The sequence below is a fragment of the Aulonocara sp. 'chitande type north' Nkhata Bay genome, linkage group LG16, assembly GCF_057382095.1.
Source record: "Aulonocara sp. 'chitande type north' Nkhata Bay isolate Kocher_YH1m ecotype deep benthic linkage group LG16, A_spYH_male_GT1.1, whole genome shotgun sequence".
NCBI lineage: Eukaryota > Metazoa > Chordata > Actinopteri > Cichliformes > Cichlidae > Aulonocara > Aulonocara sp. 'chitande type north' Nkhata Bay.
This window is the reverse complement of record NC_141359.1, coordinates 3,747,175-3,774,596: the sequence shown is the minus strand read 5'-3', so window position 1 is coordinate 3,774,596 and position 27,422 is coordinate 3,747,175. Positions and strand designations below refer to the sequence as shown.

General features: G+C 43.5%; 1 protein-coding gene across 1 annotated transcript; it reads right to left on the bottom strand.

Annotated features, from left to right (window-relative positions):
- Window positions 1–17,908: 17,908 nt before the first annotated feature.
- On the bottom strand, window positions 17,909–19,318 carry LOC147310831 (uncharacterized). Its single transcript, XM_086266445.1, has one exon. The coding sequence runs from the start codon at window positions 19,175–19,177 to the stop codon at window positions 18,569–18,571; it is 609 nt and encodes a 202-aa protein (XP_086122571.1). The 5' UTR covers window positions 19,178–19,318; the 3' UTR covers window positions 17,909–18,568.
- Window positions 19,319–27,422: the final 8,104 nt, after the last annotated feature.

Sequence of the window (27,422 nt, the reverse complement as noted above, 5' to 3'; positions counted from 1 at the left end):
TGTTCATGATTTTCTTCGGCTGAGATCCGTGTCCTGCACTGCAAAAATCCTCACATTGCCCACATTACGTGCTGCAATGTGAGTATCAGGTTTTCACTGGTTATTGGAGCCGTGGGCTGTTTTGCTTGTTACTGGTTTGCTGCTAAAGAACAGAAAGCAGAAATGCTTTGTATTGCTTAGAAAGGCTAATTGTGCAGTATACCACTGCTCATTCTGTTATCTTAACCTAAATTAGGAGCACATGCAGTCAGGACATGACTGAAATCAATGGTTGTTGTTCCCTCGTCCACCTGTTCAAACCTGGGTAAAACCTGCATGTATAGAAACATCCTGTAAATACTCCAGTTTGAAGAACACCCTGCAGGCTTTTAGTCTTTACAAAAGGTTATATAAGTAACAGTCCATTTACAACATCAATACCAATTTTCACAATTAAGCCTCCAAATCCCTTAAAAAGTTTCAACAGTGACGACGTTGGCTTTTATTTTGGCCACATAGTCTTTATTTATGGATTCACTAATGTTCAGGCTCCAGTGTTGCTAAACCAAAGCTAAAGTATGCATTTAAACTTCAGCTCAGTAACTTTAATCTTCATACTGGAACTAGCTTTTATTAATGCAGACTCTACGAAGTCTAAAATGATTTTTGAGTTCTTACCAGTGACCTGTTTAGGGTTAGCAGAAGGGTCAGGTCCAGAAGGATTAGATTTATCCGTGAAGCACGCAGACTTCCTTCCATTCTCCTTTTTCATTTTTACATCAGCTTCCTGTTGTTAAAGGTAATTTCTTTCCTTTAATCTAAACGATTGTCTGTGGAGAGGTTAGAGGCAGTGAACACATTTCAGAAAGAACAATTCTAGAGGAATATGTTAGCTATGATTAAGGTGAGTCTTTGTTCTTAATGCCCTAGGTTAAACCTTTTGATTTTAAACATGTCAACAAATTATCTGCACTGTGGAGGGAGGCAACACTTGAAAATCCCATTAAACTACTGGATTCTGGAATGGTTTTGCATGTACAAACAGTATTTGGTTGATAATGTCTAAGTTGGCTTTGGACGCCTCTTTGCTGCAGTTGGAATGTGAAGACTATTTTCTGCAGATTAAATATTACAGTTGCCAAGTGCAAAAACTCCAATTTAGAAGATGATGGGGAAGGTTAACCAGCCACTCGACAGAGTGAATTGGGACAGCAGTAGATTTTCCATGCACATGCAATCAGAGAAGGAAGGATTGAGCACGAAGTAGGAAGCGGGTGAGCAAAGCAGCCTCATCCTCAGGGGCAGGCAGAGTGATTACAGCGTAGGATGTAAGTCATATACAAGAGTGGTTAAGGATGGAGTTGAACGCACTAGGAGCCGTGTGAGAGTGAAGAAGGACGGCGTCTGCTCTAATCTCTTAAATAGCGTCTGGTGCACAGATTTGGCTACGCAAAAAGAAAGTGGAACTGTCACTTTAACAACTTTTCTGTATTAGAGGACGTCCATCTGTTCTTTGTGTGAAGCATGTTAACCACTAAGCAGTTGGTGTCAATATGTAGTTTGTCTGATGCCAAAAGAAAAAAGCCGTGCATTTTAGTTCACTGGCAGAAAAGGTGTCAGTGTTTCCTTGAAGCACATAATTGTCCTTCTTTTATTGAATGTCGCTAAATTACACATTGATCCATTCTTTGAAAATTGCAAATCAACTGATGACCCTCAGGAAAGCACCTGAAGTATTGAAACTGATTTCAGAATCCTCTTGGAGTGGAAAACAGAGCAATCTATCCTGACAGATGCTAAATTGGCTTGTCTCCATTATGTGGTGCATCTACAAAACAATAGAATTGATTAATTGTGCAATTATAGCCACTTTTATCTTGCTGCATCAGCTTTGCCTAAAGTATGCTAAGGATGCTCTGGAGATGCATGACACCAACATTTAAGACAGCAAAGGAGCAAACAGCATTTTCAAAGCTGTTACAGAGCACAGAAGCACTCCATGTACTGTAAGCAGGATATTTGTCAGGTTTATTGCTTTTAATGAGTTACCCATGAAATCATAAGAATGAAATACTGTCAAGTTGTGTTGCACTACCTTTGTCCCAGAAATATGCCAAAGATGTTCTGTTTGAGTTCATTTCCAGAATCAAAGCTTTCACTTTTTAAAAACAAATTCACTTCTGTCAGACTTGATGTCATAGTGTATATCTACCAGTAGTCATGTCATCGCCCTCATATCTTTTGCACTCATACAGCCCCATATCGTAGCATTTCCCACTCTCTACAGCGGCCCCTCGTTTATCGCGGGAGTTACGTTCTAAAAATAACCCGCAATAGGTGAAATCCATGAAGTAGCCAACTCTATTTTTTACAATTATTATAGATGTTTAAGGCTGTAAAACCCCTCACTACACACTGTATACTCTTTTCTCAGACAGGCATGAACATTTTGACACATTTAAACACTCACAAAGTTCAAACCTTCGTAGAAAAATAAGTCCAGTGTTATAGAATGAAACCAAAGATCAAACCCTGTTTTCAGGTCCAGAACATGGGAATAGAGCAGCTTCAACATTAATGAATCAATGGTACGGAAGTAGAGGAAGCAAGAAGAATCAGCTGAGTGAAGTTTGACTTATCTGACTTAATGCGCCTTATATTCCTCCCTGCAGCTGTCAGACTGCACAATCAGAACTGCTCCCAACAATCATAGATGTTTACGTCAGCGCTGTAACTGCAATAATTTAACCAATCGATTCGCACTACAACCTGGTCTGCCTCTTATCTGTAGTTAATTTTTTTTAAATTTAATAACTGTACAGTACTCTCTGTATATAGTAACCACTGTCCTTAAAGTAAATATGTAAGAAAAACTGTATGTTTCTGTTCTGTGTCCTGTTTGTTTGTATATGTGTCTTTCTGGCTGCTGTTACAACCAAATTTCCCCTTTTGGGACAATTAAAGGATTATTCTATTCTATTCTATTTTCAGTCACCTCAAGGTGCTTTATATTGTAAGGTAGACCCTACAACAAGGGTCGGCAACCTGCGGCTCCGGAGCCGTATGCGGCTCTTTAGTCCTTATACTGCGGCTCCGCGTGGTTTGGGAAAATAAATTAGAAGTATTTAGCTGAAGTGTATTTTATTTATGTTTGTTATTTTTTACCTTGTAGTTCTAAACTGGAAGATTATTGTGATTTTGAAATATAAAAATTAAATTATATTCTATTATTTCTTCATCGCTCAAAATAAGCGTCACACTGGCGGAAGCCGGTGTACCCGCCAAAACGCCTGCATTTATCGAGACTTTCAACCCCAGGTAGGCCAATTATGGATGTTCAGATCCACATTATGTCAGCAGCTCCACCGTCCTGCTTACAGTCCTGTAGAGATGAAAGTGACTTCGTACAGCCCCGACCTGCAGACGCTGTGCGCAGAGGTTCAGGAGCAGAAGTCCCGTTGTAAACATATCACGGCAGACCCGACGATGTTTGCATGAACGCGCTTTTCAGCTTCTCTTTATTGACCACTTTTCACACACGGTCGCTGTACGCACACAGCCGACTGTAGCTTTGCAGCTCACAGCCCGACACAGATACTGAATCTTGAGTATCGTCACTACGTAGTCTCCTTTGCACATGAGCACCCTCTGTCTGGTCATTTGGGAGTTACAAAAACGTACAATAAGATACTCAACCATTTCTTTTGGCCAGGATTGAAGGCTGATGTAGTTGAGTTTTGCCGCACTTGTAAAACATGTCAGATTGCAGGAAAGCCAAACCAGACAATTCCTATAGCTCCTCTTCATCCTATAACAGTACTGGGTGAACCTTTTGAACGTGTCATTGTGGACTGTGTTGGTCCATTGCCCAAGACAAAGAATGGTAATCAGTTTTTACTGACTGCAATGTGTACTTCGACTCGTTTTCCAGAAGCTGTCCCACTCAGAAGAATAACTGCACCTTTGGTGGTTAAAGTTTTGACAAAGTTCAGACAGACCAAGGAACTAACTTTCTGTCTAAACTTTTCAAGCAGGTCATGCAGACTCTGGGGATTAAGCATGTCGTGTCAAGTGCATACCATCCTGAGTCTCAAGGAGCATTAGAGCGCTGGCATCAGACACTCAAGGCAACATTGCAGAAATACTGCTTGGATACTGGAAAAGAGTGGGATGAGGGAGTACCCCTGATGGTGTTTGCCATGCGTGAAGCTAAGCAAGAGTCCCTTGGGTTTAGCCCAAATGAACTAGTGTTTGGTCATTCTGTTCGGGGACCTTTGAAGTTGTTGAAAGGACAGTTCTTGTCAACAGACCATGTTGTGAAAACTAATGTTCTGGATTATGTTTCACAGTTCAGAGAGCGCCTCCATAAGGTCAGGTTGGCAGCTGCAGAAGCCCTCTCCTCTGCTCAGGGGAAGATGAAGAGTTGGTATGATAAGAAAGCCGTTCCTCGATCTTTCAATCCAAGTGACAAGGTTTTGGTTCTCCTACCAACTGCTAGCTCTGCATTGTCTGCCCGCTTCTGTGGACCATACCAGGTGGGTAAGAAAGTAAATGACACTGACTATGTGATTAAAACACCAGACAGGAAGCGTAAAACACACTTGTGCCATGTCAAAAGGCTCAAATCTTTTCATTCTAGAGCTGATCCTCTCTGTGGTCCTGCAGATACGTCTGTGGCATCTCCGTCAGAGCAAATCTCATCTCCAGAAACTCTCTTGTTGAACTCTTCCTCAGGATTGAGGTCGAGTTTAGATGAAGACGGGCTCAAACTTTGTGATGCCAGCTACCAGAATGCCAGAATGCTTAATTCTGAGGTACTGTCCCAGTTGTCTATATATCTGTCTCACTTGACCCGTGAGCAACAGTTAGACATTGAAAGGCTAGTCAACCTTCATTTAAAACTCTTTGGGGACATGCCTTCCCGTACTACTGTAATAGAGCACGGCATTGATGTTGGGAATGCAGTGCCTATTAAGCAGCATGCTTACCGTGTGAATATGGCAAAAAGAGAAATGATAAACAAAGAAGTAGACTACCTTCTGAAGCATGGATTGGCTATCCCAAGCTATAGTCCATGGAGCTCTCCGTGCCTGGTTACGCCAAAATCAGATGAAACACCTCGCTTTTACACAGATTTCCTCAAGGTAAATGCAGTAACAGTGCCTGATTCCTTCCCACTGCCCCGTATTGAGGACTGTTCAGTTCAGTTCAGTTCAGTTCATTTTTATTTCAAACATTTCAAACATGTGCCTTCACAATCATTACAAAATATCATTCCATTATTTGTTTGAAAAGGAGTAGGCTGAAGTATGCTGTATTCGATCCGATGCTGTATTGACAGCGTCGGATCTGCTGCTTATGTGAGTAAGCTTGACCTTCTTAAAGGTTATTGGCAAGTACCTCTGACAGAAAGAGCATCAGAAATCTCAGCTTTCGTAACACCTGATCACTTTTTACAATATACAGTCATGGCATTTGGAATGAGAAATGCTCCTGCTACCTTCCAGAGGTTAATGTTAACTGTATTATCTGGTGTGGCAAACTGTAGTGTTTATCTTGATGATGTGGTCATCTATTCTTCCAACTGGTCAGAGCATGTCGACACTTTAACCACTGTGTTCAAGCGTTTAGCTGATGCTTCCTTGACCCTCGACTTGGCTAAATGCGAGTTTGGTAAGGCTACAGTGACCTACCTTGGAAAGGAAGTAGGGCAGGGCAAGGTTCGCCCTATCAGTGCAAAGGTTACTGCCATCCTCAACTTTCCTGTGCCAACAACACGCCGTGAGCTGCGTAGATTTCTGGGGATGGTTGGTTACTACAGGTGTTTCTGTAGGAATTTTTCTGAAGTCGTAACACCACTGACAAACCTGTGCAGCCCGAAGGTACCATTCAGTTGGAGTCCTGAGTGTCAACATGCTTTTGAATGTTTGAATGTTTGCAAAAGGTCTTCTGTCGAGTTCACCTGTTCTTGTTGCTCCAGACCTTTCTAAACCTTTCAAGCTTGAAGTGGATGCCAGTGAGGTGGGGGCTGGAGCTGTTCTTCTTCAGGATGATGGACAAGGAGTGAGTCATCCTGTCTGCTTCTTTGGAAAGAAGTTCGATGCTCATCAAAGACGGTACTCGACAATTGAAAAGGAGACTCTGGCCATGCTTCTGGCTCTTCAACATTTTGATGTGTATGTGGGATCTACTTTCCAACCTGTAGAGGTCTTCACTGATCACAATCCTCTCGTATGTATAACAACAATCAACGATTGATGAGGTGGGCTTTAATTTCACAAAACTACAACATTGAAATAAAGCATAGGAGAGGATGTGAAAATATTGTGGCCGATGCCCTCTCAAGAATGTGATGGTGTAAGGTTAACAAACTTATACGTTTGTTTTTCTGGGTGGGGATGTTACATCCCCCAGGAGGATGTCTCTTCTCCCTACTAACTCTTTGTTTTGTCCAGGCTCCACCTCCTCTGTCCTGATTGGATGCTGCGCAGAGTCCGGCTAATTGATAACCAGCAGAGCACTACTTAAGGTCTGTGGAGCTGTGCTTCTGTGCCCTCTGGCTATTTTGGTTGCCATACCTGTGCAGGCTTGCATGCTTTTGTATGTGCATTGTTGTTTTCATGTTCAGACTGCTTGTAGGGGAGAGCTGCCTTTTGTTTTGACATCCTGTTTTCTCCTGTTTATGTGTTGTTAGGTAGGTTATGGTTATAGCTTGTATATTTTGTTTCTTTGGATTTAGGTAAGTTTCTTTTATTTTTACATCAGGGATGTTTTGTTTGTTATGTTGGCCTTGGCTCTCCCTGAAGTTATACCTCAGTCTGAACCCAAATCTCATCACCAGCATTAAATAAACCTTCTAAAATTACTATCTTGGCTCCTCCTTCACTATCCACCTTTATGACCAGGTAAAATACATATTTAGGGAGAATTTTGCAAATATCTATTTTTCATTTTTCAGCAGCATCGAGCTTTTTTCCCAATTATTTTTTAAAAGTCAGGTCAAGGCTCCAAAAGCCCAAAGGCGATATAAGGATGGCGGCTCACAACAGTTTTTGTTTGCTGGATCATTTTAGTTCAGCTGGGTGTCTTTGCTTTTGTTATATTTCTTTAAGAGTTCAAAATGTGTTAATTACATAAATAAAATGTAATTTTCTCTGTAGCACTTCAAGGATTTCATAAGCAGCACACCTTAGTTGTTCACACAAAGCATAAAGGTAAAAAACAATATATACAGTGTTATCTTCATTTTAGATGTCAAAAAGTATTTGCGGCTCCCAGCGTTTTGTTTTGCGTGGAAACTGGGTCCAAATGGCTCTTTGGGTCTTAAAGGTTGCAGACCCCTGCCCTACAATAATACATACAGAGAAAAACCCAACAATCATATGACCCCCTATGAGCAGCACTTTGGCGACAGTGGGAAGGAAAAACTCCCTTTTAACAGGAAGAAACCTCCGGCAGAACCAGGCTCAGGGAGGGGCGGGGCCATCTGCTGTGATTGGTTGGGGTGAGAGAAGGAAGACAGGATAAAGACATGCTGTGGAAGAGAGACAGAGGTTATTAACAGATATGATTCAATGCAGAGAGGTCTATTAACACATAGTGAGTGAGAAAGGTGACTGGAAAGGAAAAACTCAATGCATCATGTCCAAAAGTCCAACTTTTTGTGTGATTGTTAGCATCTTCCTTTGCCTTTGGGGTGCCACGGCAGGAGCCTTTGACGGTGCAAAACGTTTCCTCGACATTTTTGTGTTTGTTGGGGAGAAAACAAACATAATACAGCACGTCAGAGTCACACTGCTAGCGATCGAAGATAGATGTAAATTAGACAAGCTGAACGCATTCTGTACTGTACAGGAGACACGGCACGAGACTGACAACGGCCTACAGCCGATCGGGACGCAGAACACATCGCGCTGATTAAAAAAAAAAAAAAGAGCTTAACAGACAGTTAAGTACAGACTGCAGCTCTGTGCCAAGAATTGATTTTATTACCGGAGCATAAGAGTCGATTTTGTAGTGTTAGTAGTATTACTTCATGTATTTTTTATGATGGCATTTAAATGTTTAATATTCTATGTACTCCTGGCAGCCTGAGATGAGCTGTGCAGGGTGCACCCAGTGACAGCTGGAACAGGCCCCATGACCCTCAGCTGGACAGGCCTTTAAAGAAATGGATAAATAGTCTGACAGACATAAAGGGTCAATCACCCTGTGAGCCAGATGACATCAGAGACACGTCTCACATGCTGACTTGGTGACAGTAAGTACTGTGGGTTGTAAAATTATGATATTATTTTATGCCATGTTATACCCCTAATTAAAGATTGTGAATTATTATGTAGTTTTAGTTTGCATTATTCTCCTGAATTAGAAGAAGCTGATAACTATTGCATTAGTTAAACTGATTTGCATTACATTAAATTGCTGACTTGTTGTGAATGAATGATATTGTTTTATGATGCATTATATTGCTGAGTTATAAGAAATACTGTTCGCAGAAGGTTATTGTCTAATTTGTCTGAGTAGAAGAGAACAGAGTGTGCTGGAGTTTTCTGCCCCATTTTAGCAGGAGCAGATAAACAGGGAGCCAAGGTCGTAGCTTAGGCGCTGTGTGAGAGAGAGCATGTGAATGTTTAGGCTTTTTATGATAAGGTGGAGGCACCAGAGGTTATAAAAGTTTGAGCAATGCTCCACCATTTTGAGATTTTGAGGCTGTCTGCATCAGTGTCCATCTCCCACGTGTGTGATCATTAAATCATCGTTTGACTCAACCCGGCCGGACCAGTGTTGTTATTGTGGTTTTTCTCTTGTCTCCATCCCCAATATTTTGAACCTTAACAGGGTTTATCCTTGCTCTTAACACTTATCAGGTTATCTTCATGTTCTCCGGTTAGCTCTAATCCTGCCTTTTTGCAGTAATGTGCTACAGTTATATGGGTGAAGTGTGTTGGACTGGTGGAGGAAAGAAAGTGGTATCCTTGTTAGGTCTTGAATAGCAGCAGAGACATTATATGAGAGAGACACACCACATTAAGAAATCTGACCTGAAACTGATGAGATGGTTTTGGATCAGCACAGACGGTAGTAGATGTCCAACTTCCTGTCAGGATCTGGAGGTTTGACTGGAAAGTTCCATCAGGCACCTGAGTTCCTTGGTCTCCACCCCTGGGCGGAGCCATCATCCCTCCTGCAGTCCTGCACACCTGAGGCTGATTCTGTGTAATCAGGTTGAGGTTAAGCAATACGAAGGACCTCACCTGCCTGCCCTCCAGCCACCACTCACCACACAGGTCAGCCAGCCTTTGCCACTACTCACCTGGATCCTCACCGCCTCTCCCTCAAAGCCGAGTTCACCCCGACTATCCACGCACCCGCTCCGTCCCCGTCACTACCTGCCAATCCCCCGTTCAGCCCACTGACCCACGGCCACATCATTAGCAACACTTTGCCATGAATTCACCTGTTGACCTAATAAACAAACACTGTAAAACGTACGAGCCGTCTCTGTTGTGGTTATCTGCGTTTGAGTTTAGCTATCGGCCTGTGGCCATTGTGACAGTACAAACTGGCCAGACACTGTGGACTCAGCAGACCCAGTAGAGGCTGTGATTGCTAAGCAAGTGGCCATTGTGGGCACACATGAACAGGGTTTACAAGCTCTCAGAGCGCAGTGTCAGTCATTATATGCCACCCAAGAAAATTTTTTAGCCTCCTTACAGGAGATCCGGGCAGTGCTTCCAGCTGTGCAAGCCCCGTCAGCCACTCCGGCCACAACGGTCAACCCCCAGGCGGCATACCTCACCGTCCATCCTCTTCCAACCTGCTCTTATGATGATTTCCTGGGTGAGTTCAAAAGGACCTTTGCTCACGCGGTGGCCAAAGGCAGTGCGGAGGAGAGGTTGTTGGGACTCCAGAGCGTTGCTGAATTTATCGTTGATTTTCGCACAGCAGCAGCCGAGGCTAAATGGCCAGATCGTGCACTTCAAAGCATCTTTCGCTGTGCGTTAAGCGAGGACTTAAAGGATCAGTTAAGCTCCCGCGATGAACCAAGATCATTTGAGAACCTGGTTTCCCTCTCCCTAAGAATTGACAATCGTTTAAGGGAGAGAGAAGCAGAGAAGAAGCCCTCTGCGCGTAAGCACACTATCGCTTCTGCCTCCACCACTTTCGGCAACAACATCCGCCGGCGGTCCCGCAAATATGGATCCTACACCGGGGCCCATGTAAATCGGCCGCTCGCATCTCACTGCTGAGGAAAAAGAGCGACGTCGCCGCTCCGGTGCATGCTTTTACTGCGGCGCGCTTGATCACATGTTGGCTCAATGTACAGTGCGGCCAAAAGGTTTCGCCCGCCGGTAGATTCGGGGATACAGGTGGGCAGATCCATGTGCAGTGCTAAACCCTGTCTAGTGTTACCAGTCACGTTATGTTTTGGCCACGTTTCTCACTCCCTTCACGCTTTAGTCGATTCAGGGGCTGAACAGAATTTAACTGATGCCGCACTCGCAGAACGCCTCCACTTGCCACTCGAGGCAGTAGATCCTCCAATCCTCCTCTAAACAACCACGTGTTTTCTCAGATTACTCACCAAGCTGGTCCAGTTACTCTTCTCACCTCGGTTAATCACAGAGAAACCCTTACACTGTTCGCCTTCACCTCCCCGGATTCACCACTCATTTTAGGTTACCCCTCCAGAAACACAATCCCCATATAGACTGGTTAGGGAATAAAGTTGTGAGTTGGAGTTTGTTCTGTCGTGCCCACTGTCTCGTGTCTGCCGCCTGGAACCATGACGGAGAACGTCTCCCACATCGACACTCCAGACCTTACCTCTGTTCCTCTCGAGCATCACGACCTCCAAGAGGTGTTTAGTAAAGACAAAGCACCTTCACTTCCACCACACACCATATGACTGTGCCACTGACCTGGAGCTCCACTTCCCTCCCGCCGTCTGTTCAACATTTCCAAGCCAAAAGAGAGGCGATGGAGAAATACCTTCATAATTCTCTGGCAGCAGGAATTATCCGGCCTTCATCCTCTCCTGTAGGCGCGGGTTTCTTCTTTGTGGCTACGAAAGACAAAACCATCCAATGTATTGACTATAGAGGTCTCAACACCATCACCGTCAAAAACAAATACCCCCTGCCACTCATCAGCGCTGCCTTCGAGCCCCTTCAGGGGGCCACAATTTTCACTAAACTGGATCTCTGCAATGCTTACCATTTGGTCCGCATCAGAGAGGGTGACGAATGGAAAACAGCTTTCAACACCCCGCTAGGCCATTTTGAATACCTCGTCATGCCCTTTGGGTTAACCAACGCTCCAGCCGTGTTCCAGAGTTTAGTCAATGATGTGCTATGGGACTTTCTAAACCGCTTTGTCTACGTCTGCCTAGATGACATCCTAATCTTTTCCCCAGTGTTGATCCAACTCGACCTCAATAAGCCATTTATTGTAGAAGTAGACGCATCAGACATCGGTGTAGGAGCTGTCGTCTCCCAACGCACAGGCCCAGGAGCTAAACTACAGCCGTGTGCGTTCTTTTCACGGAGGCTGTCGCCAGCTGAACGTAACTACGATGTTGGGGACAGAGAACCATCAAACTTGCTCTGGAAGTAATAAAAAAACACTGTAAAACGTACGAGCCGTCTCTGTTGGGGTTATCTGCGTTTGAGTCCAGTTTAGCTCTCGGCCTGTGGCCATTGTGACACTACCAATACAATAAGCTTTTAAAACCTTATTATGTGCAGAATGAGCAAACCTTTAGATCAGCTGCAGGGCCGCGCTGAGATGTTTGAAGGGGTGGTGCTCAAAGTTAACAAGGGCCACCTAGAACCAGGCTGAATGACAACAACCCACATTCATAAAGAATCTAGTATTTCAGAAACAGTCTGTGTGCATGGATCTGTGTCCGGTTTGAAACACACAGTTTGCTGTGGCCAACGAAGACAGATGACCCACATATTTGTAAAAGAAAATGTGCTTCTACCTGATTGGTCAAAAACTGTTTAGAAGAGCTGCGGTTTAGACTTCAGCCCCCTTATTGGCACTCTCCTTCTCCTCCATCGGGTGCAGCTTCACCTAGGGATGGGCACACACAAACACACACACACGCACGCGCACACACACACACACACACACACACACTTCTCCCTGACCTGTTATCCAGTTTCATGCGTAGCAGCTCTCTGTGAGAGCTACTGTTTCTTGACCTTGCTGGTTCACTGCTGCAGTCCTGCACACAGCCTTCCACAAACAAGCCTCGGTCGTGGGAATCTGTAACTTTTCTTCTTTTTATTTGGAGAGCTCAGTATACAATTAACCATTAACGTGATCTAAAATTTCACTACAGTCGGTACCATTTGCCAGCACAGGTTTTGTAAACCAAACTTTTCTAGTCCTCACAAATCACATCATACTATATCATCATCATCATCATGTGGGGACAATGCAAAGCAAATGTAGTTTTACCTGATGGGTGCAATGTTGCTGCCGCTGCTGATGGTGCTGGAGGGCAGGGCTGTGCTGATCTCAGACTGGAGACATTAAGGAGTCCACAGGAGAGATGGGAGCTGATTAAACATGTGTTATGAGATAATAATAAAATGCAAAGACTGGTGACAGAACTTGGAACCATAAGGAAACAAAACTGTGGGAACTAAACTCTGCCTGTGAATCACTCTTTGCCTCATCGATCACTCTCCACTTGCTGTCCATCTGAGAACAAAGCACACTTTACTATTGCATTAATCTGACAATGACAGACAATGTTATAGAAGCAGAACATTGTGTTTATTATTGTTTTTATACTTGAACACCTCTGCAATGCAACACCTGGTACAGCTGTTATTGTGACCTGAGCTCTTTGTAATCCAGCTGCTGAGGGATCCTCACACAGCGCCTTCTGTCACGGTTTCCACCTCCTTTCCTCACAGGGCAAGTCTGGACAATGTTGTATCATGAGTAATAATTTAAAAATCTATATACATAAAAACACACAAACACGCACACAGTGACATCATTTTATAGCTTGCCCAGTATGCTGTATATACTGTGGCCACAAGTTTACATCATAGTGCTGATCCAGAATCCTTCCTTTATTATTTATTCCCAGTGCTTTAATAATAAAGTAATAATTTGTTTGACTATCCACTGTGCAGGCAAAACGCTTATTAAATGTTTAAACTGTAGACATAATATAACTTTGCTGCTGTAAAATCAGCATTTTGTCATATTTGAAATATAAATCTGATATAATCTGTTTCTTAATGCATTTCCTTTAAAATACAGTGTGTGAGTTTTTTAAAATATCATAATTATAATAACTGTAATTATGTGGATATGCATATTAGATAAATATAAGCCCTGCATAAAGGCAGGAAAAGCCCTGACTGTTGTCACGGGCCGGGTGAATGGCAGTATTTAGAGCTACGTGGCTCCTCCTTTGGGCGGAGCCAACCTCACTTCCTCCCTGGAGCTGCACCTGGAGCACAGTATGATTCTGTGTAAATAATCATTCTGTACAATACGATAATTTTTCATTCTACAACTGTTTAAAACCTGCATAGTTCATATTTCTGTGTAGTTTTCATATTTACATCCTGTTCATAGCCTGTACATACTTATAGTTAAAGCATATTCATAACATACTTCATGCCGTGTACATTATAACATACCATAATAGACCCATTTCTGTAATATACTCACATATCTATATTATTGCTAATATATATTTGTAATATTTCTATATCATGGCTAAAGCACTTCTGGAGGGATGCAAACTGCATTTCGTTGCCCTGTACCTGTGCATGTGCAATGACAATAAAGTTGAATTCTATTTTATTCTATTACCGTGGCTGTATTTAAGAGCAGATCGTCTGCTGACCAGCATCAGTTCTTGGCTCATTCATGTCACTTTGTTGCTCTGAGTTTGCACTTACCTTGTTGTCTCTCATTTTCACTCTTCTCCACGGACGATATCCACTAACCGCTCGCAGTAACCCACAGCCTGGCTGCTGGTCTCACTTGCCACCATCGCTGCCTCAGTTCCAGCACAGACTCCAACTTCTCGCCTGCCTGCCTGTCTCCCTGCCTCCCTGCCTTCTCACCCGGACCTCTGGATTGGATCATTTTGGATCACTCAAGCGGACCTCCACAGCTTTCCTCATGACTCACAGTACCATGTGTTTAGCTCTAATGTTGATAACTATTGTTGCTATGTATATATGTATATAGACATATGTATATAGATTCTGATACAAGCCAGATCCTTTTATTTAGCAAAATTGTGATTAATGGTTAAAAAATATTGCTGAGGGGCACAGACAGGACTGAAAAATAAAAGGACACTTGGTGCACCCAAGAGGAAAGGAGCAGGTGCACTTTGACCCCTGATTACTTACACATATGTAGAAACAAATTAAATTGAGGTTTGAAGGAATTCAGACTAAAGCACATGAAAGAGCACTTGACCAACAAAGCACATGTCTGTTTTTATTATTATGTCCAAGAGCAACTTGAGTGGCAACATCATGCTAAGCTTCACTGAGTCTGGACTGGTTTTATATTTGCTCCCCTACTATGTTCAATCACAGGCTCAGGGGAGGGAACTGACTCTCTTCTCTGCCTAGACATGATGGATGCAATCAGTCCTGATCATCAATCAGTCATACTGCAACCTTTACAGAAAAAAGCATGAAATAAACAAATGCTTATGGAGAGCCAGAGGGACAAATACTCAAACATCAAAGAACTGCTGATTCAAATCTTTCCGCAAGAAAGAAAAAATATGTCTGAAATCCTATTGTGTAGTCCTCCTCATTTAAAAACATACATATTGTATAGTCTTGCCAAATATGAATCTGTCCAACTCAATAAAAAAGGTGAGGATAAATAATAATAAACATCTGGTGTTTTCAAATCTGTTCACGGGTTCTGTAACCACAGTGCTCTGGTATCCTGACAACATTGAATTGGTCCAAACCTACAGTATACCAAAGATGTGTGATGTTTTCTGACATGTGTGACACAAGGCCATCTCGTCAGTTCTAACCACATCAGGTTGTGCTGTAACCAAACCACAGGGTCCATAATTCATTATTATCAGGAAGTTCTATAAACTCACTGAAAAGCCTTCAGCTAATCCAAAATGCTGCAGCAAGAGTCCTGACAGGGACTAGAAAGAGAGAGCAGATTTCTCCTGTTTTGGCTTCCTGTTAAATCCAGAATTCAAAATCCTGCTCCTCACATACAAGGTCTTAAATAATCAGGCCCCATCTTATCTCAATGACCTTGTAGTACCATATCACCCTATTAGAGGGGTGATATGGTACATTTTAACCTCAAGACTTATTCGGCTTTTAGTCCGGCTTTATCCAGGTGGTGGTAGGAATTATGGATGTCAGCTACCTCCTCTATTTGCCGGTGGTACATACTGTGCAGGGGCCTGTCCTTCCATGGTGGTTTCTCCTCTTCTTTCTCTTTCTTGGGTTTCTGCTGCCTGAGGTATTCACTGAGCACTAGATCCTGTACTTGATGGTGATCTTGCCCATCCCTTTCTGTGTCCCACTCATGTATTGAGCCATGTGCCTGTTTATCATCTGAAGCCTCCCTTACTTATGCTGCTATAAATGGTAAATGGCCTGATTTATATAGCGCTTTACATATCCAGTCATCCACCCATTCACACACAATAGGTGTAGGCTTCTGGTGGATGCCCATGATGCACTGGCTGTTTCTTCTTCACTCACTATGTATTAACAGACCTCTCTGCGTTGAATCATACCTGTTATTAACCTCTGTCTCTCTTCCACAGCATGTCTTCATCCTGTCTTCCTTCTCTCACCCCAACCAATCACAGCAGATGGCCCCGCCTCCCTGAGCCTGGTTCTGCCGGTTTCTTCCTGTTAAAAGGGAGTTTTTCCTTCCCACTGTCGCCAAAGTGCTGCTCATAGGGGGGCATATGATTGGTGGGGTTTTCTCTGTATGTATTATTGTAGGGTCTGCCTTACAATATAAAGCACCTCGAGGCGACTGTTGCTGTGATTTGGCGCTCTGTAAATAAAACTGAATTGAACTAAAACAAGGACACACACTCGTCTCAAATGTGTCTGCTGTATTTGAAGGACAGAAATCAGTATCCAAGTCTGACTGTCACCTTGGAAAAAAGGTCATTTTGTGCTTTATAAACTCTTGATGCTTCAAATATTACAACACAGCAGCTAACAGGCAGTTTGGTCTCATTCATACACCTGTCACATGAGGATCCTGTGTCCACACTGTTGAACTCTGTGGGTTTGCTTAGGTTAATTCACATTGTCACAACAAATTTAGACAGCAAGAAACAAACAAAATGTAAATGAAAACAAAAACTAAGAGTGCTGTTCTTCAGTGAACTGTTCTTTCAAATAGAAACATTTGCTCTCTAATGTTGCTGAGGCCTTTCCATTACACCTCCAGCATCAAGAGAATCTGTGACGTGTACAACCTGAACACATCAGACTTTTTCTATAATTGTAATGAGTACATAAAAGAGTGGGAGGATGAAAATTCCCCGGGGGACACAAAATAACCAAAATGTTTACTAACGCTCTCTATTATTGAAGGCTAATTTGTGTGACTATTTAAAAGAAGCCAAAACCATTCAGGGGAAAAGTGAAAAGCAAAGACATGTTAAGCAAGACAAAAATATGGTCAGTGATACAACAGGAAATGAAAACATTGTTCGAGTAGTTTTGCACAAAACAATTGTAGAAATGTCCTTCAGATACGGGATGTTTAACCCAAACATTTATACTACAGTTATTCTAAAGACGAGTCTATCAACAAAGAGCAAAACTGTTTTTCTACCAGGCAGCAGACAGGTTTATGTCCAAGTGTGGGAACGGACTTGCTTTCCCTTTACTGGGCATGTGAAGGAACTGCAGTTTCTGGGTTTTTTATTTTGGTCTCATTGATATTCTGAGAGCTACACTACATCCTACAGACCTCAGTGTGTAGAGAGCTGAATGGTTTCCATGGCTGAGCTGCATCCCACCACTGGTACACCAGTACACGACCACTGGACTCTAGAGCAGTGAAGATGTGTTCTCTGGAGCGAGGAATCACGCGTCTCCATCTGGCAGTCCGACGGACGAGTCTGGGTTTGGTTGCCAGAGTACTTGTCTGAGTGTCTGAGTTAAAATTTGGTGGAAGGGGTGTGGTTGTTTTTCAGGAATTAGGCTTGGCCCCTTAGTTCCACTGAAAGGAACTCTTAATGCTTCAACATACCAAGACATTTTGGATAATTTCCCAACTTTGTGGGAACGGTGGGTTTGGTTTCAACATGACTGTGCACCAGTGCACAAACACGGGCCATAAAGACATGGACGAGTAAGCTCGGTGTGGAAGAACGTGACAGAAGACTTTTAAATAAGCCAAACTTATCAGGCCTTTTCGTCCAACATCAGCGTCTGCCCCAGTCAAGAATTCCCATAAACACACTCCTAAACCTCGTGGGAATCCTTCCCAGAAGAGTTGAAGCTGTTACAGGTGTGAAGGATGGCCGACATCACAGAAACCTATGGATTAAAAACGGGATGTGCCTGTGAAGGCGGACAAGCAAATATTTTTGGCATTATAATGTAAATCACATTATTAGGGGAATTTAAAGCACTGGAGCTGCTTTTTTATTAGAAATCACTGTGTGATGTAAAACCTGCTGAGCAAAACTGTAGCTGAAGGATTAAACATGGATTCTGCTGTGATATTATTCAACAAAAATGAGATAGATAGAAAGATATATAGCATGAAATCACTGTGGGGGACATTTGCACTTTGAGCGAATGGCCTTCACAGACTGCCTCAGCTGCTCACTTAACCAGGAAACTGTGATGAATGAATGAATGAATGAATGAATGAATGCTTTATTGACCATATGCAGGTTGCCCCACAGAGGAATAGGACCCCCCCCGACTTACACACACAACAACAAGACATCACATGGGAATACAGTCGGAGACCGGCAGCGTTGAGAGAATAACACTGAAAAAATTACACAACATTGGGAAAAGTACAAGAGGAAAAAAAGAGACCTCTTCACACGCTGGGCAACCTATGGGAGGACAGCATGAGAACAGGAAACAAAAAAAAAACTCCTCTGCACAGAGAGCACATTAATGTCCACATCACAACATCAGAGCACATGACAAGCCACAGGGGATGGATAGGGGGTGGGGGGTGATTCGAAGGAACACAGCAGTCGTCCTGCACCATGCTATCATTTCAGCGCGGCACGCAGACCCGCTGCCTTCCCCCGCAGGAACAAGCATCGAAGGCGTTTGGAAGGGAGGGGGATGAGTGCGTGCTTATCAGTGTAAGTGTATGTGTGTGCGTGTCCATAGTTCAGCTGAGACAGTGTCCTTCGCCGTATCAGGCTAAGTAAACAGTCCTCCAGCCGATCCAGGTGTCCTTCATGGGATGGGAAGAATAGTCATCACACAGTCGTTATCAGGGAGTTGTTTTGGTGGGCTCCAGCCTTGGGCCTAGCAGCTGGCGCCGTGGTGTCCAAATGTAGAATATTGTTGATTTCTCCTTTATGCGAGCAGCGAATTTAGCACTCTGACACTGGGGCCTCGATTTCCCGTTGGAGCGCTGCGAGCCTCCCCATGATGGTATCAAGCTTCTGTTCCGTGGTGTTGTCATTCTTTTGGTTCTGAGACCCCACAGCTGCAGTGAGCCGTTCTGCGATGTTATCCAACTTTCGCTCAAGGGTGTTATTGTGAGCAGGCCCCTCTCTGATGTATCCCATCATACGCTCAATGGTGTTAGTTTGAGTCTTCACGGCAGCTGTAAGCGTCTCCAAGGTGTTAACCATGCTGCGTTCGGTGTGGGAGGCCGCGCCTCGCCCCATCGCTTCAATTCCAGCGGTCAGCTTAGGGGGAGTTTGAACAGCCGGTTCCGCTCTCTTATTTCTCCGATAAGTCAGGGCCAAGCCAGCTCCGATCAGCAAGAACCCCGTTATCATGGTTCCGAATAGGTAAATATCCTCAGCGTCCTCGATAGACAGTCCCGCCAGGCACAAGATCCTCCAGGTTTGCCACCCATCCATCGTGTATCCGGCAGGGAAAGTCCCTCCAGGGCACTCGGGCTCTCCCGAGCCCAGACTTCTCGTTGAGAAGAGGGTGTCAATAGCGTTCAGAGACCAGTTGATCAAATCCATAATTCTCTATTAGGTTTTAGAGAACGACAGTGAGAGACTGTTCCAGGGAAAAGTAGTGCACACGAGACAAGACAGGACACAAGAGGCTAAGCAGGGAAGATAAGGGGAAGGAGGAGAGGAGAAAAGTGCGACCGCCTTCGCCGAGAGCCAAGTAAGAAGAAGGTGGATGTGTTTACGAAGTTTTCTAAGCATCGCCTACATGTAACTCTGCCCATGAACAGCAGACACATTTTCTCTGGCCCTGCAATACTCTATGTTTGGCTCTGCGTACCAATTTCTCCACGCATGTTCCAATACATATGGTACAGGAGGTAATTCAATATTATTTTTCCATGTTGTCTATTGTTACAAAAATCTGAATATCTCTGTTATCATTGTAAGAAGGAAATTAAGTGCAGTCCGTGCGGCGTCACCAAAGAAACGCTTCTGTTTCCTCTCTCTGCGCTGCCTTCGTCATCGGCCTCCGGGGATGGTGATCCACGGGGAGTGGGATGTCCTGGTTATTTCCACGGGAATGCTGTGTGAGTAAATGAATTCCACTGTAACACTCCAGTCATGGCAGACATCGATCTCAAGAAGACTGAGCTGCTGCAAATACGTGCGTCGCCAACTTATTCAAAAAGCTCAGCCCTCTCTGTGAATAGCATTGTCTTTTCTTTATTTTTACATCCCATTAACAGAAAATGTGTTTTTAACAACAAACCCACGGTTCATTCTTATTCCTGATTTCTGTACTATTGTCAGTGGTTGCCGTGCGGGTGAGGAAAGGAGGACCCAGACGCCGCAGGTAGGTGAAGGCTGGTGTTTATCATCACGAGCAGGTGAACCAAACATAGGATGGCTGGCTGAACCGAACACACGTACAGAGTGGACCACACTAACATCAACAATGACACGATGCTGAACAGAGATACTGAGGGTTAAATACACTGGCTAATGATGATGATTAGGGACCCCCCCTCCTTTCAAAGGCCGGCACCTGATGGCCGAAAGAAAGAAAAGCTGGACCACGGTGGGACCGAGTCCAAAATGAAACAGTTCAGGAGGGCGGCTGCGTGGCCAGCGGCTGAGGCGAGTGAGCAAGTCCTGGCCGACCACCCAGAAGGCAGTGGCGGCGAGTGAGCAGGTCTGGAGGCCGACCACACCGGCAACAAAGTCCAGTCAGTGGCCTGGAAGGTGGCCGCTGACGCCAAATGCGACGTGGACGAGGAGATGGCGGCAGAGCAGCAGCTGCAGGCGACGGCGGTGATGGAGGAGCAGCTGCAGGGCCAGCAGGTGCGGAAACCTCTGGCTAAGGAGAGGGAGAGCTCACAGCCGGCTCTGAATGCTGTGGCTGCAGGTCAAGGAACTGAACAGGAGGATGAATGAGTGACTGGGCCAGAGACTGGATAGGAGATTGGGCAACAGGCGTTTGAGCTACGGGAGACTGGACTACAGACTGGACTGGCTGGAGGACAGGCGACTGGGGGACAGGAGACTGAGCTACAGATGACTGGAGAAACTGAGGGTTTAAATACACTGGCTAAAATGATGATTAGGGACCGGTGAGGACACAGTGAACATAATAGAACTAATAACACACAGGAAGCAAACATGAAAACAGGAAATGTGAACAGGTGAATAAACTGAACATGAAACAACTGAAAACACTGGGTGAACACCCAGAAACCCCGACAACTATATTAATCCAGTGCTGGTGTAAAACAAATAAACATGTAATAGCAGAGTGATTTTAATGTGAAGCACTTCCTGTTTACTTGCTGTGTTTATTAAGATTTGACTTCTCTTCTGAGAAGAATTGTTAGCATACAAGTCCAAGGTGCTACATTCACCATATTCTAAATATGAACGTTTCATAGTTTCACTGATTAAATGTTTTTAATCAGACTGAGCTCCTCTATTCTCTGAAGTTTTCCAGTTCCAAAGGTCAACACCTTCCTGCTCTTCATTAGAAGTCGAGTTCCGCTATGAGAACCATTTCTTTACCTAATCAAAGGAGCTTGCAAAGGAAAGCGTCTGGACTTCTTTAATTTACTTGAGGACGTTTCACCTCCCATCCGAGAAGCTTCTTCAGTTCTAAGGTCAAATGGTGGAGAGTCCCAGTTGGTTTATGACACCAACTCTCTGCCATCTATAATCCAGTTTTGAGATCCCTTCCCAGACGCCTTAACGCCCACTCACATCCTGGGCCATCTGACCTCAGGAATTCGCATGATAAGGTGGGGCCAGGTTTCACAATGAACTCACCCGAAACTCTGGCTGATTGGGACCCACGCCCAGTTTCACACCTTGGCTCAGGCGATTAGAGGATCATCAGGGGGTCCTTTGTCCCTCTGTGGGGGTCACTCCCACTAGGTTTATATCTGGGACTCTCCACCATTTGACCTTAGAACTGAAGAAGCTTCTCGGATGAGAGGTGAAACGTCTTCAAGCAACTTAAAGAAGTCCAGACGCTTTTCTTTGCAAGCTCCTTTGACTACGATGACCTGGATGACTGAGAACCTTCACAGACATACTTCTTTACCTAATGGACAGACGCAGGACACACTTACCTCTGATCAACCGGATGATTTATTGCTGTGTCAGCCAGACATGAATCAGCACCAATATGCAGCTTCACACTCTTCTACTGCGAAGACAGGCATCAATAGCTACAGTGGGGCAAAAAAGTATTTAGTCAGCCACCGATTGTGCAAGTTCCCCCACCTAAAATGATGACAGAGGTCAGTAATTTGCACCAGAGGTACACTTCAACTGTGAGAGACAGAATGTGAAAAAAAAAAATCCATGAATCCACATGGTAGGATTTGTAAAGAATTTATTCATAAATCAGGGTGGAAAATAAGTATTTGGTCAATAACAAAAATACAACTCAATACTTTGTAACATAACCTTTGTTGGCAATAACAGAGGTCAAACGTTTACTATAGGTCTTTACCAGGTTTGCACACACAGTAGCTGGTATTTTGGCCCATTCCTCCATGCAGATCTTCTCGAGAGCAGTGATGTTTTGGGGCTGTCGCCGAGCAACACGGACTTTCAACTCCCGCCACAGATTTTCTATGGGGTTGAGGTCTGGAGACTGGCTAGGCCACTCCAGGACTTTCAAATGCTTCTTACGGAGCCACTCCTTTGTTGCCCGGGCGGTGTGTTTTGGATCATTGTCATGTTGGAAGACCCAGCCTCGTTTCATCTTCAAAGTTCTCACTGATGGAAGGAGGTTTTGGCTCAAAATCTCACGATACATGGCCCCATTCATTCTGTCCTTAACACGGATCAGTCGTCCTGTCCCCTTGGCAGAAAAACAGCCCCATAGCATGATGTTTCCACCCCCATGCTTCACAGTAGGTATGGTGTTCTTGGGATGCAACTCAGTATTCTTCTTCCTCCAAACACGACGAGTTGAGTTTATACCAAAAAGTTCTACTTTGGTTTCATCTGACCACATGACATTCTCCCAATCCTCTGCTGTATCATCCATGTGCTCTCTGGCAAACTTCAGACGGGCCTGGACATGCACTGGCTTCAGCAGCGGAACACGTCTGGCACTGCGGGATTTGATTCCCTGCCGTTGTAGTGTGTTACTGATGGTGACCTTTGTTACTTTGGTCCCAGCTCTCTGCAGGTCATTCACCAGGTCCCCCCGTGTGGTTCTGGGATCTTTGCTCACCGTTCTCATGATCATTTTGACCCCACGGGATGAGATCTTGCGTGGAGCCCCAGATCGAGGGAGATTATCAGTGGTCTTGTATGTCTTCCATTTTCTGATGATTGCTCCCACAGTTGATTTTTTCACACCAAGCTGCTTGCCTATTGTAGATTCACTCTTCCCAGTCTGGTGCAGGTCTACAATACTTTTCCTGGTGTCCTTCGAAAGCTCTTTGGTCTTGGCCATGGCGGAGTTTGGAGTCTGACTGTTTGAGGCTGTGGACAGGTGTCTTTTATACAGATGATGAGTTCAAACAGGTGCCATTCATACAGGTAACGAGTGGGGGACAGAAAAGCTTCTTACAGAAGACGTTACAGGTCTGTGAGAGCCAGAGATTTTCCTTGTTTGAGGTGACCAAATACTTATTTTCCACCCTGATTTACCAATAAATTCTTTACAAATCCTACCATGTGGATTCATGGATTTTTTTTTCACATTCTGTCTCTCACAGTTGAAGTGTATCTCTGGTGCAAATTACTGACCTCTGTCATCATTTTAAGTGGGGGAACTTGCACAATCGGTGGCTGACTAAATACTTTTTTGCCCCACTGTATAAGCCAGACTTTCTGTGCCCACAGTCACCATGTAGTATAAGTATGCATGTATTGATCTCTTTGATTTCCTGTGGATTACACGTTCTTTGGCCAGAAAGGCTGTTTCACCTGTAAGGCCAAAGTCTGGGCTCAGTTTGTCTCCTTGTACGAATCACCAGGATGAGATTTGAACAACTCCAAACACTGACGTGTTTTTAACTGTTTACAGCCTGAACAATAAAAGATTTGTCAGAAAAATCCTTTTTGTTTTTGAAAATGGAGCGTTTAGTGCACCTACTGATGAATTCATTATTTTTGCATTTATTTGCAGTTTGTTTCATTTTTTTGTGGGAAAAATAATCTTGTTAAACAACAGCACCAACAAATGTTTTTGAGCACAAACTTCATTTTAGTCCCATTAAAACGAGGCGACTATTTCAGATAATGATGTTTTAATAAATGCAGACTGTTCCACAAAGTCAGCGCGGAAAAGCTTTGTCAACAGTCCCTCTGGCTTATTTTTAACACTTATTATTTTAATGTAATTGGCACATTAATCATGAAAGTTGTAACTTATCTACAGTGGGTATTGAGATGAGTGACCATAACCTGATGGTTGCTGGGGTGACCAGCTGAAACACTATACTGGAGATACTGGAGATCCATTGTGTAGCTGTAACATGCAATCCCAGCAGCTCTGCTCTCACATGGAGCAGGAGAAGCAGATCTTTGTACTCTTACAGAGACGGACAGACCTGGTGGAGGGGATGTGGTGAAAGTTCTGGAGCCACTGAAGTAAGCCACACTGCTAATGTCTGCAGAAACGTTCTCAGCTCTGTCCATCATTGCACCTCTGCATGCACACCTGCCGGAGAACATGAGCTGTGTCCCTCAGGACTCTGCAGCGATTAAGGATCAGCCTGAATTTCAGGTATGATTGTGGAACATGTATGTGCTGTGCATGTGTGGAACCGTATGGATGCATACAGCCCAGTGCCCTGTCAACGCTAACTGAGAAAACCACTTCACCCGACCCTCACGCAGACTTTCTGTTTTATTTCTCAGACGTTTTATCTGATTTAGTGCTCAGCTCAGGTAAAAGAATCATTGTGGGTAATGCCATCGGCACGCCATTTAATCTATTATTAGACTCAGTTGGCTTCTCTCAAAATGTAATATAACCCATGCACCACTTTAATCTGGATCATGTTCTGAGATATGCTATAGAAACTGAACATCAAGCAGTATTTCCTGAAAACTCTAACTGATCCCTAATAGCAAGTAAATTTACAATAATAGATTACACAGGAGTGGGGAACACATTACAGTAGAGTTTTTCTGAAAGTCCTGTGACCACGTTTAAGATAAAATCCTCCACTGTTATCTTTTTCAGCGCCCTGTATCAGCATAGCACAATTAATTACCTTCATAGTACTACATCCTCTGTGTGTACGACTCTGGATACTGTAGCTCCTCTAAAAAAGAACACCTCAAATCATAAGCACATAACTTTCTTAAACGTGCACCTTAAAACAGATAACTCATAACCCGGAGAGACAATTGTGTCTTTCTAATTTAGAAGATCTTCATTTAGATTGAAAAATAATTTGTTCTTCTATAAAAAAGAAAAAGACTAAACAAAAAGCCCTCGCAAAGCCAGAACATCTTACTATTCATCACTGATTGAAGAAAATAAGAACAACCCCAGGTTTCTCTTCAGCACTGTAGCCAGGCTGACAAACAGTCAGAGCTCTGTTGAGCCAACCATCCCTTTAACGTTAACTAGTAATGACTTCATGAACTTCTTCACAAATAAATTTTAATCATTAGAGAAAAAATGACCAGTAATCATCCCACAGATGTAATATTATCTACAGCTACTTTCAGTACCATTGATGTTAAGTTAGACTCTTTTTCTCCAATTGATCTTTCTGAGTTAACTTCAATAATTACTTCCTCCAAACCATCAACGTGTCTTTTAGACCCCATTCCTACAAAACTGCTCAAAGAAGTCCTTCCATTAATTAATGCTTCAATCTCTAATAATCAGCTATGTACCACAGGCCTTCAAGCTGGCTGTAGTTAAACCTTTACTCAAAAAGCATCTCTAGACCCAGCAGTCTTAGCTAATTATAGGCCAATCTCCAACCTTCCTTTATATCAAACATCCTTGAAAGAGTAGTTGTCAAACAGCTAACAGATCATCTGCAGAGGTTTATTTGAAGAGTTTCAGTCAGGTTTCAGAGCTCATCACAGCACAGAAACAGCTTTAGTGAAGGTTACAAATGATCTTCTTATGGCCTCTGACATTAGAGCGATTAGAACATGCTGTAGGTATTACAGGTACTGCGCTGCAGTGGTTTGTATCATATCTATCTAATAGACTCCAGTTTGTGCATGTAAATGGAGAGTCCTCTTCACACACTGAGGTTAATTATGGAGTTCCACAGGGTTCAGTGCTAGGACCAATTCTGTTTACATTATACATGCTTCCCTTAGGCAGCATCATTAGAAGACATAGCATACATTTACACTGCTATGCAGATGACACCCAGCTCTATCTGTCATTACCTTGGCCTCCACTAACTGCTCCCTTGATTGTTTCTTCTTGATTCACATTTTTTTTCACTCACTGTGTGTTTATACATCACTCTGGATTTAATCGTTAGTTATTGTTAATATCTGTCTCTTTTCCACAGTCTGTCTTTGTCCTGTCTTCCTCCCTCAACCCCAACCAATCAAGGCAAAGGTCCGCCCCTCCTTGAGCCTGGCTCTGCTAGATGTTTCTTCCTGTTTAAAGGGAAATATTTCTTCCCACTGGGGGTCATGTAATTGTTGTTGTTTTGTTTTTTTGTAATATTGTAGAGTCCTTAGTGTACAATATAAAGTGCCGTGAGGTGACTGTTGTTGTGGTTTGGTGATATATAAATAAAATTGAATTAAATATGAAAATTATGAAAAACCAGATATTATTATTTCTGTGCTTGTATGGGTGTATATAACTGTGCATGCATGTATATATCCAGTGTAAAAACTGTGATATAAATGTGTCAAATATTTCTTGAAGGTGTAACCTTGAATGACTGTGCATCGTGTCAGCATTAAATGGACTGGTTCTTATATAACGCTTTTCTACTCATCTGAGCACTTTATACAAGTTGTGCATTCACATCTTTCTAAGTGCTTCATAACTAACATTCACACTCCGATGAATGCATCGGAGAGCAATTTGGGTTTAGTATCTTGCCCAAGGATATTTGGCATGCAGACTGGGGGAAGCCAGGAATCGAACCACCACCTTCGCGATCAGTAGATGACCTGCTCTACCGCCTGAGCTACAGCCACCCCAACACCTTCACTTTAAGGTCTTGCCATTCTTGCCCTAAAAAGTCTGTGTGAACATGTTCTCTCAGCAGATGATGGCAGCAGGTCTGGAGAAAGTGAATGCAACTATCATGAGTTATTGAAGTAGAAAAATAGCTCGCCCCATGTACAGCACCCTGAGACTATCCAGGAACAACAAAGATCCATGAGTACATCAGGAGGGTAGATAACAGCTGATCATATGCTAGTGAATACAGCAGAAACCAGAGAAAGGACAAGTGTAAAAACAGGAAGTAACGTGGACAGAAAGACCCCTGCACAGCATGTACCACTAGCAGATAGAAGAATTTAGATGTAGCAATATCAGGAGGAAGGAACACGAGAACCTGTGGAGGGTTCAGTGCACCTCTTGGAAAACAAGGACTTGGGGCAGTGACCCAAAACTGGATGAGTGATCTGATGTAGCTGTCAGAACATTAGGACACTCCAGCCTGGATTCATAACTCACATCATTTTTTTTCTTTAGTATTAGAATCAGAATAATATATTGACAACACTTCTCTTGACTCAGTCGCACTATCTTCAGCTGTGATGATAAGCATTTTTCCATCAGTGACTGATGACTGATCAGTGTTTTTATTTCTAAGCACTTAGATAAATAGAATTATAAATAAATGAA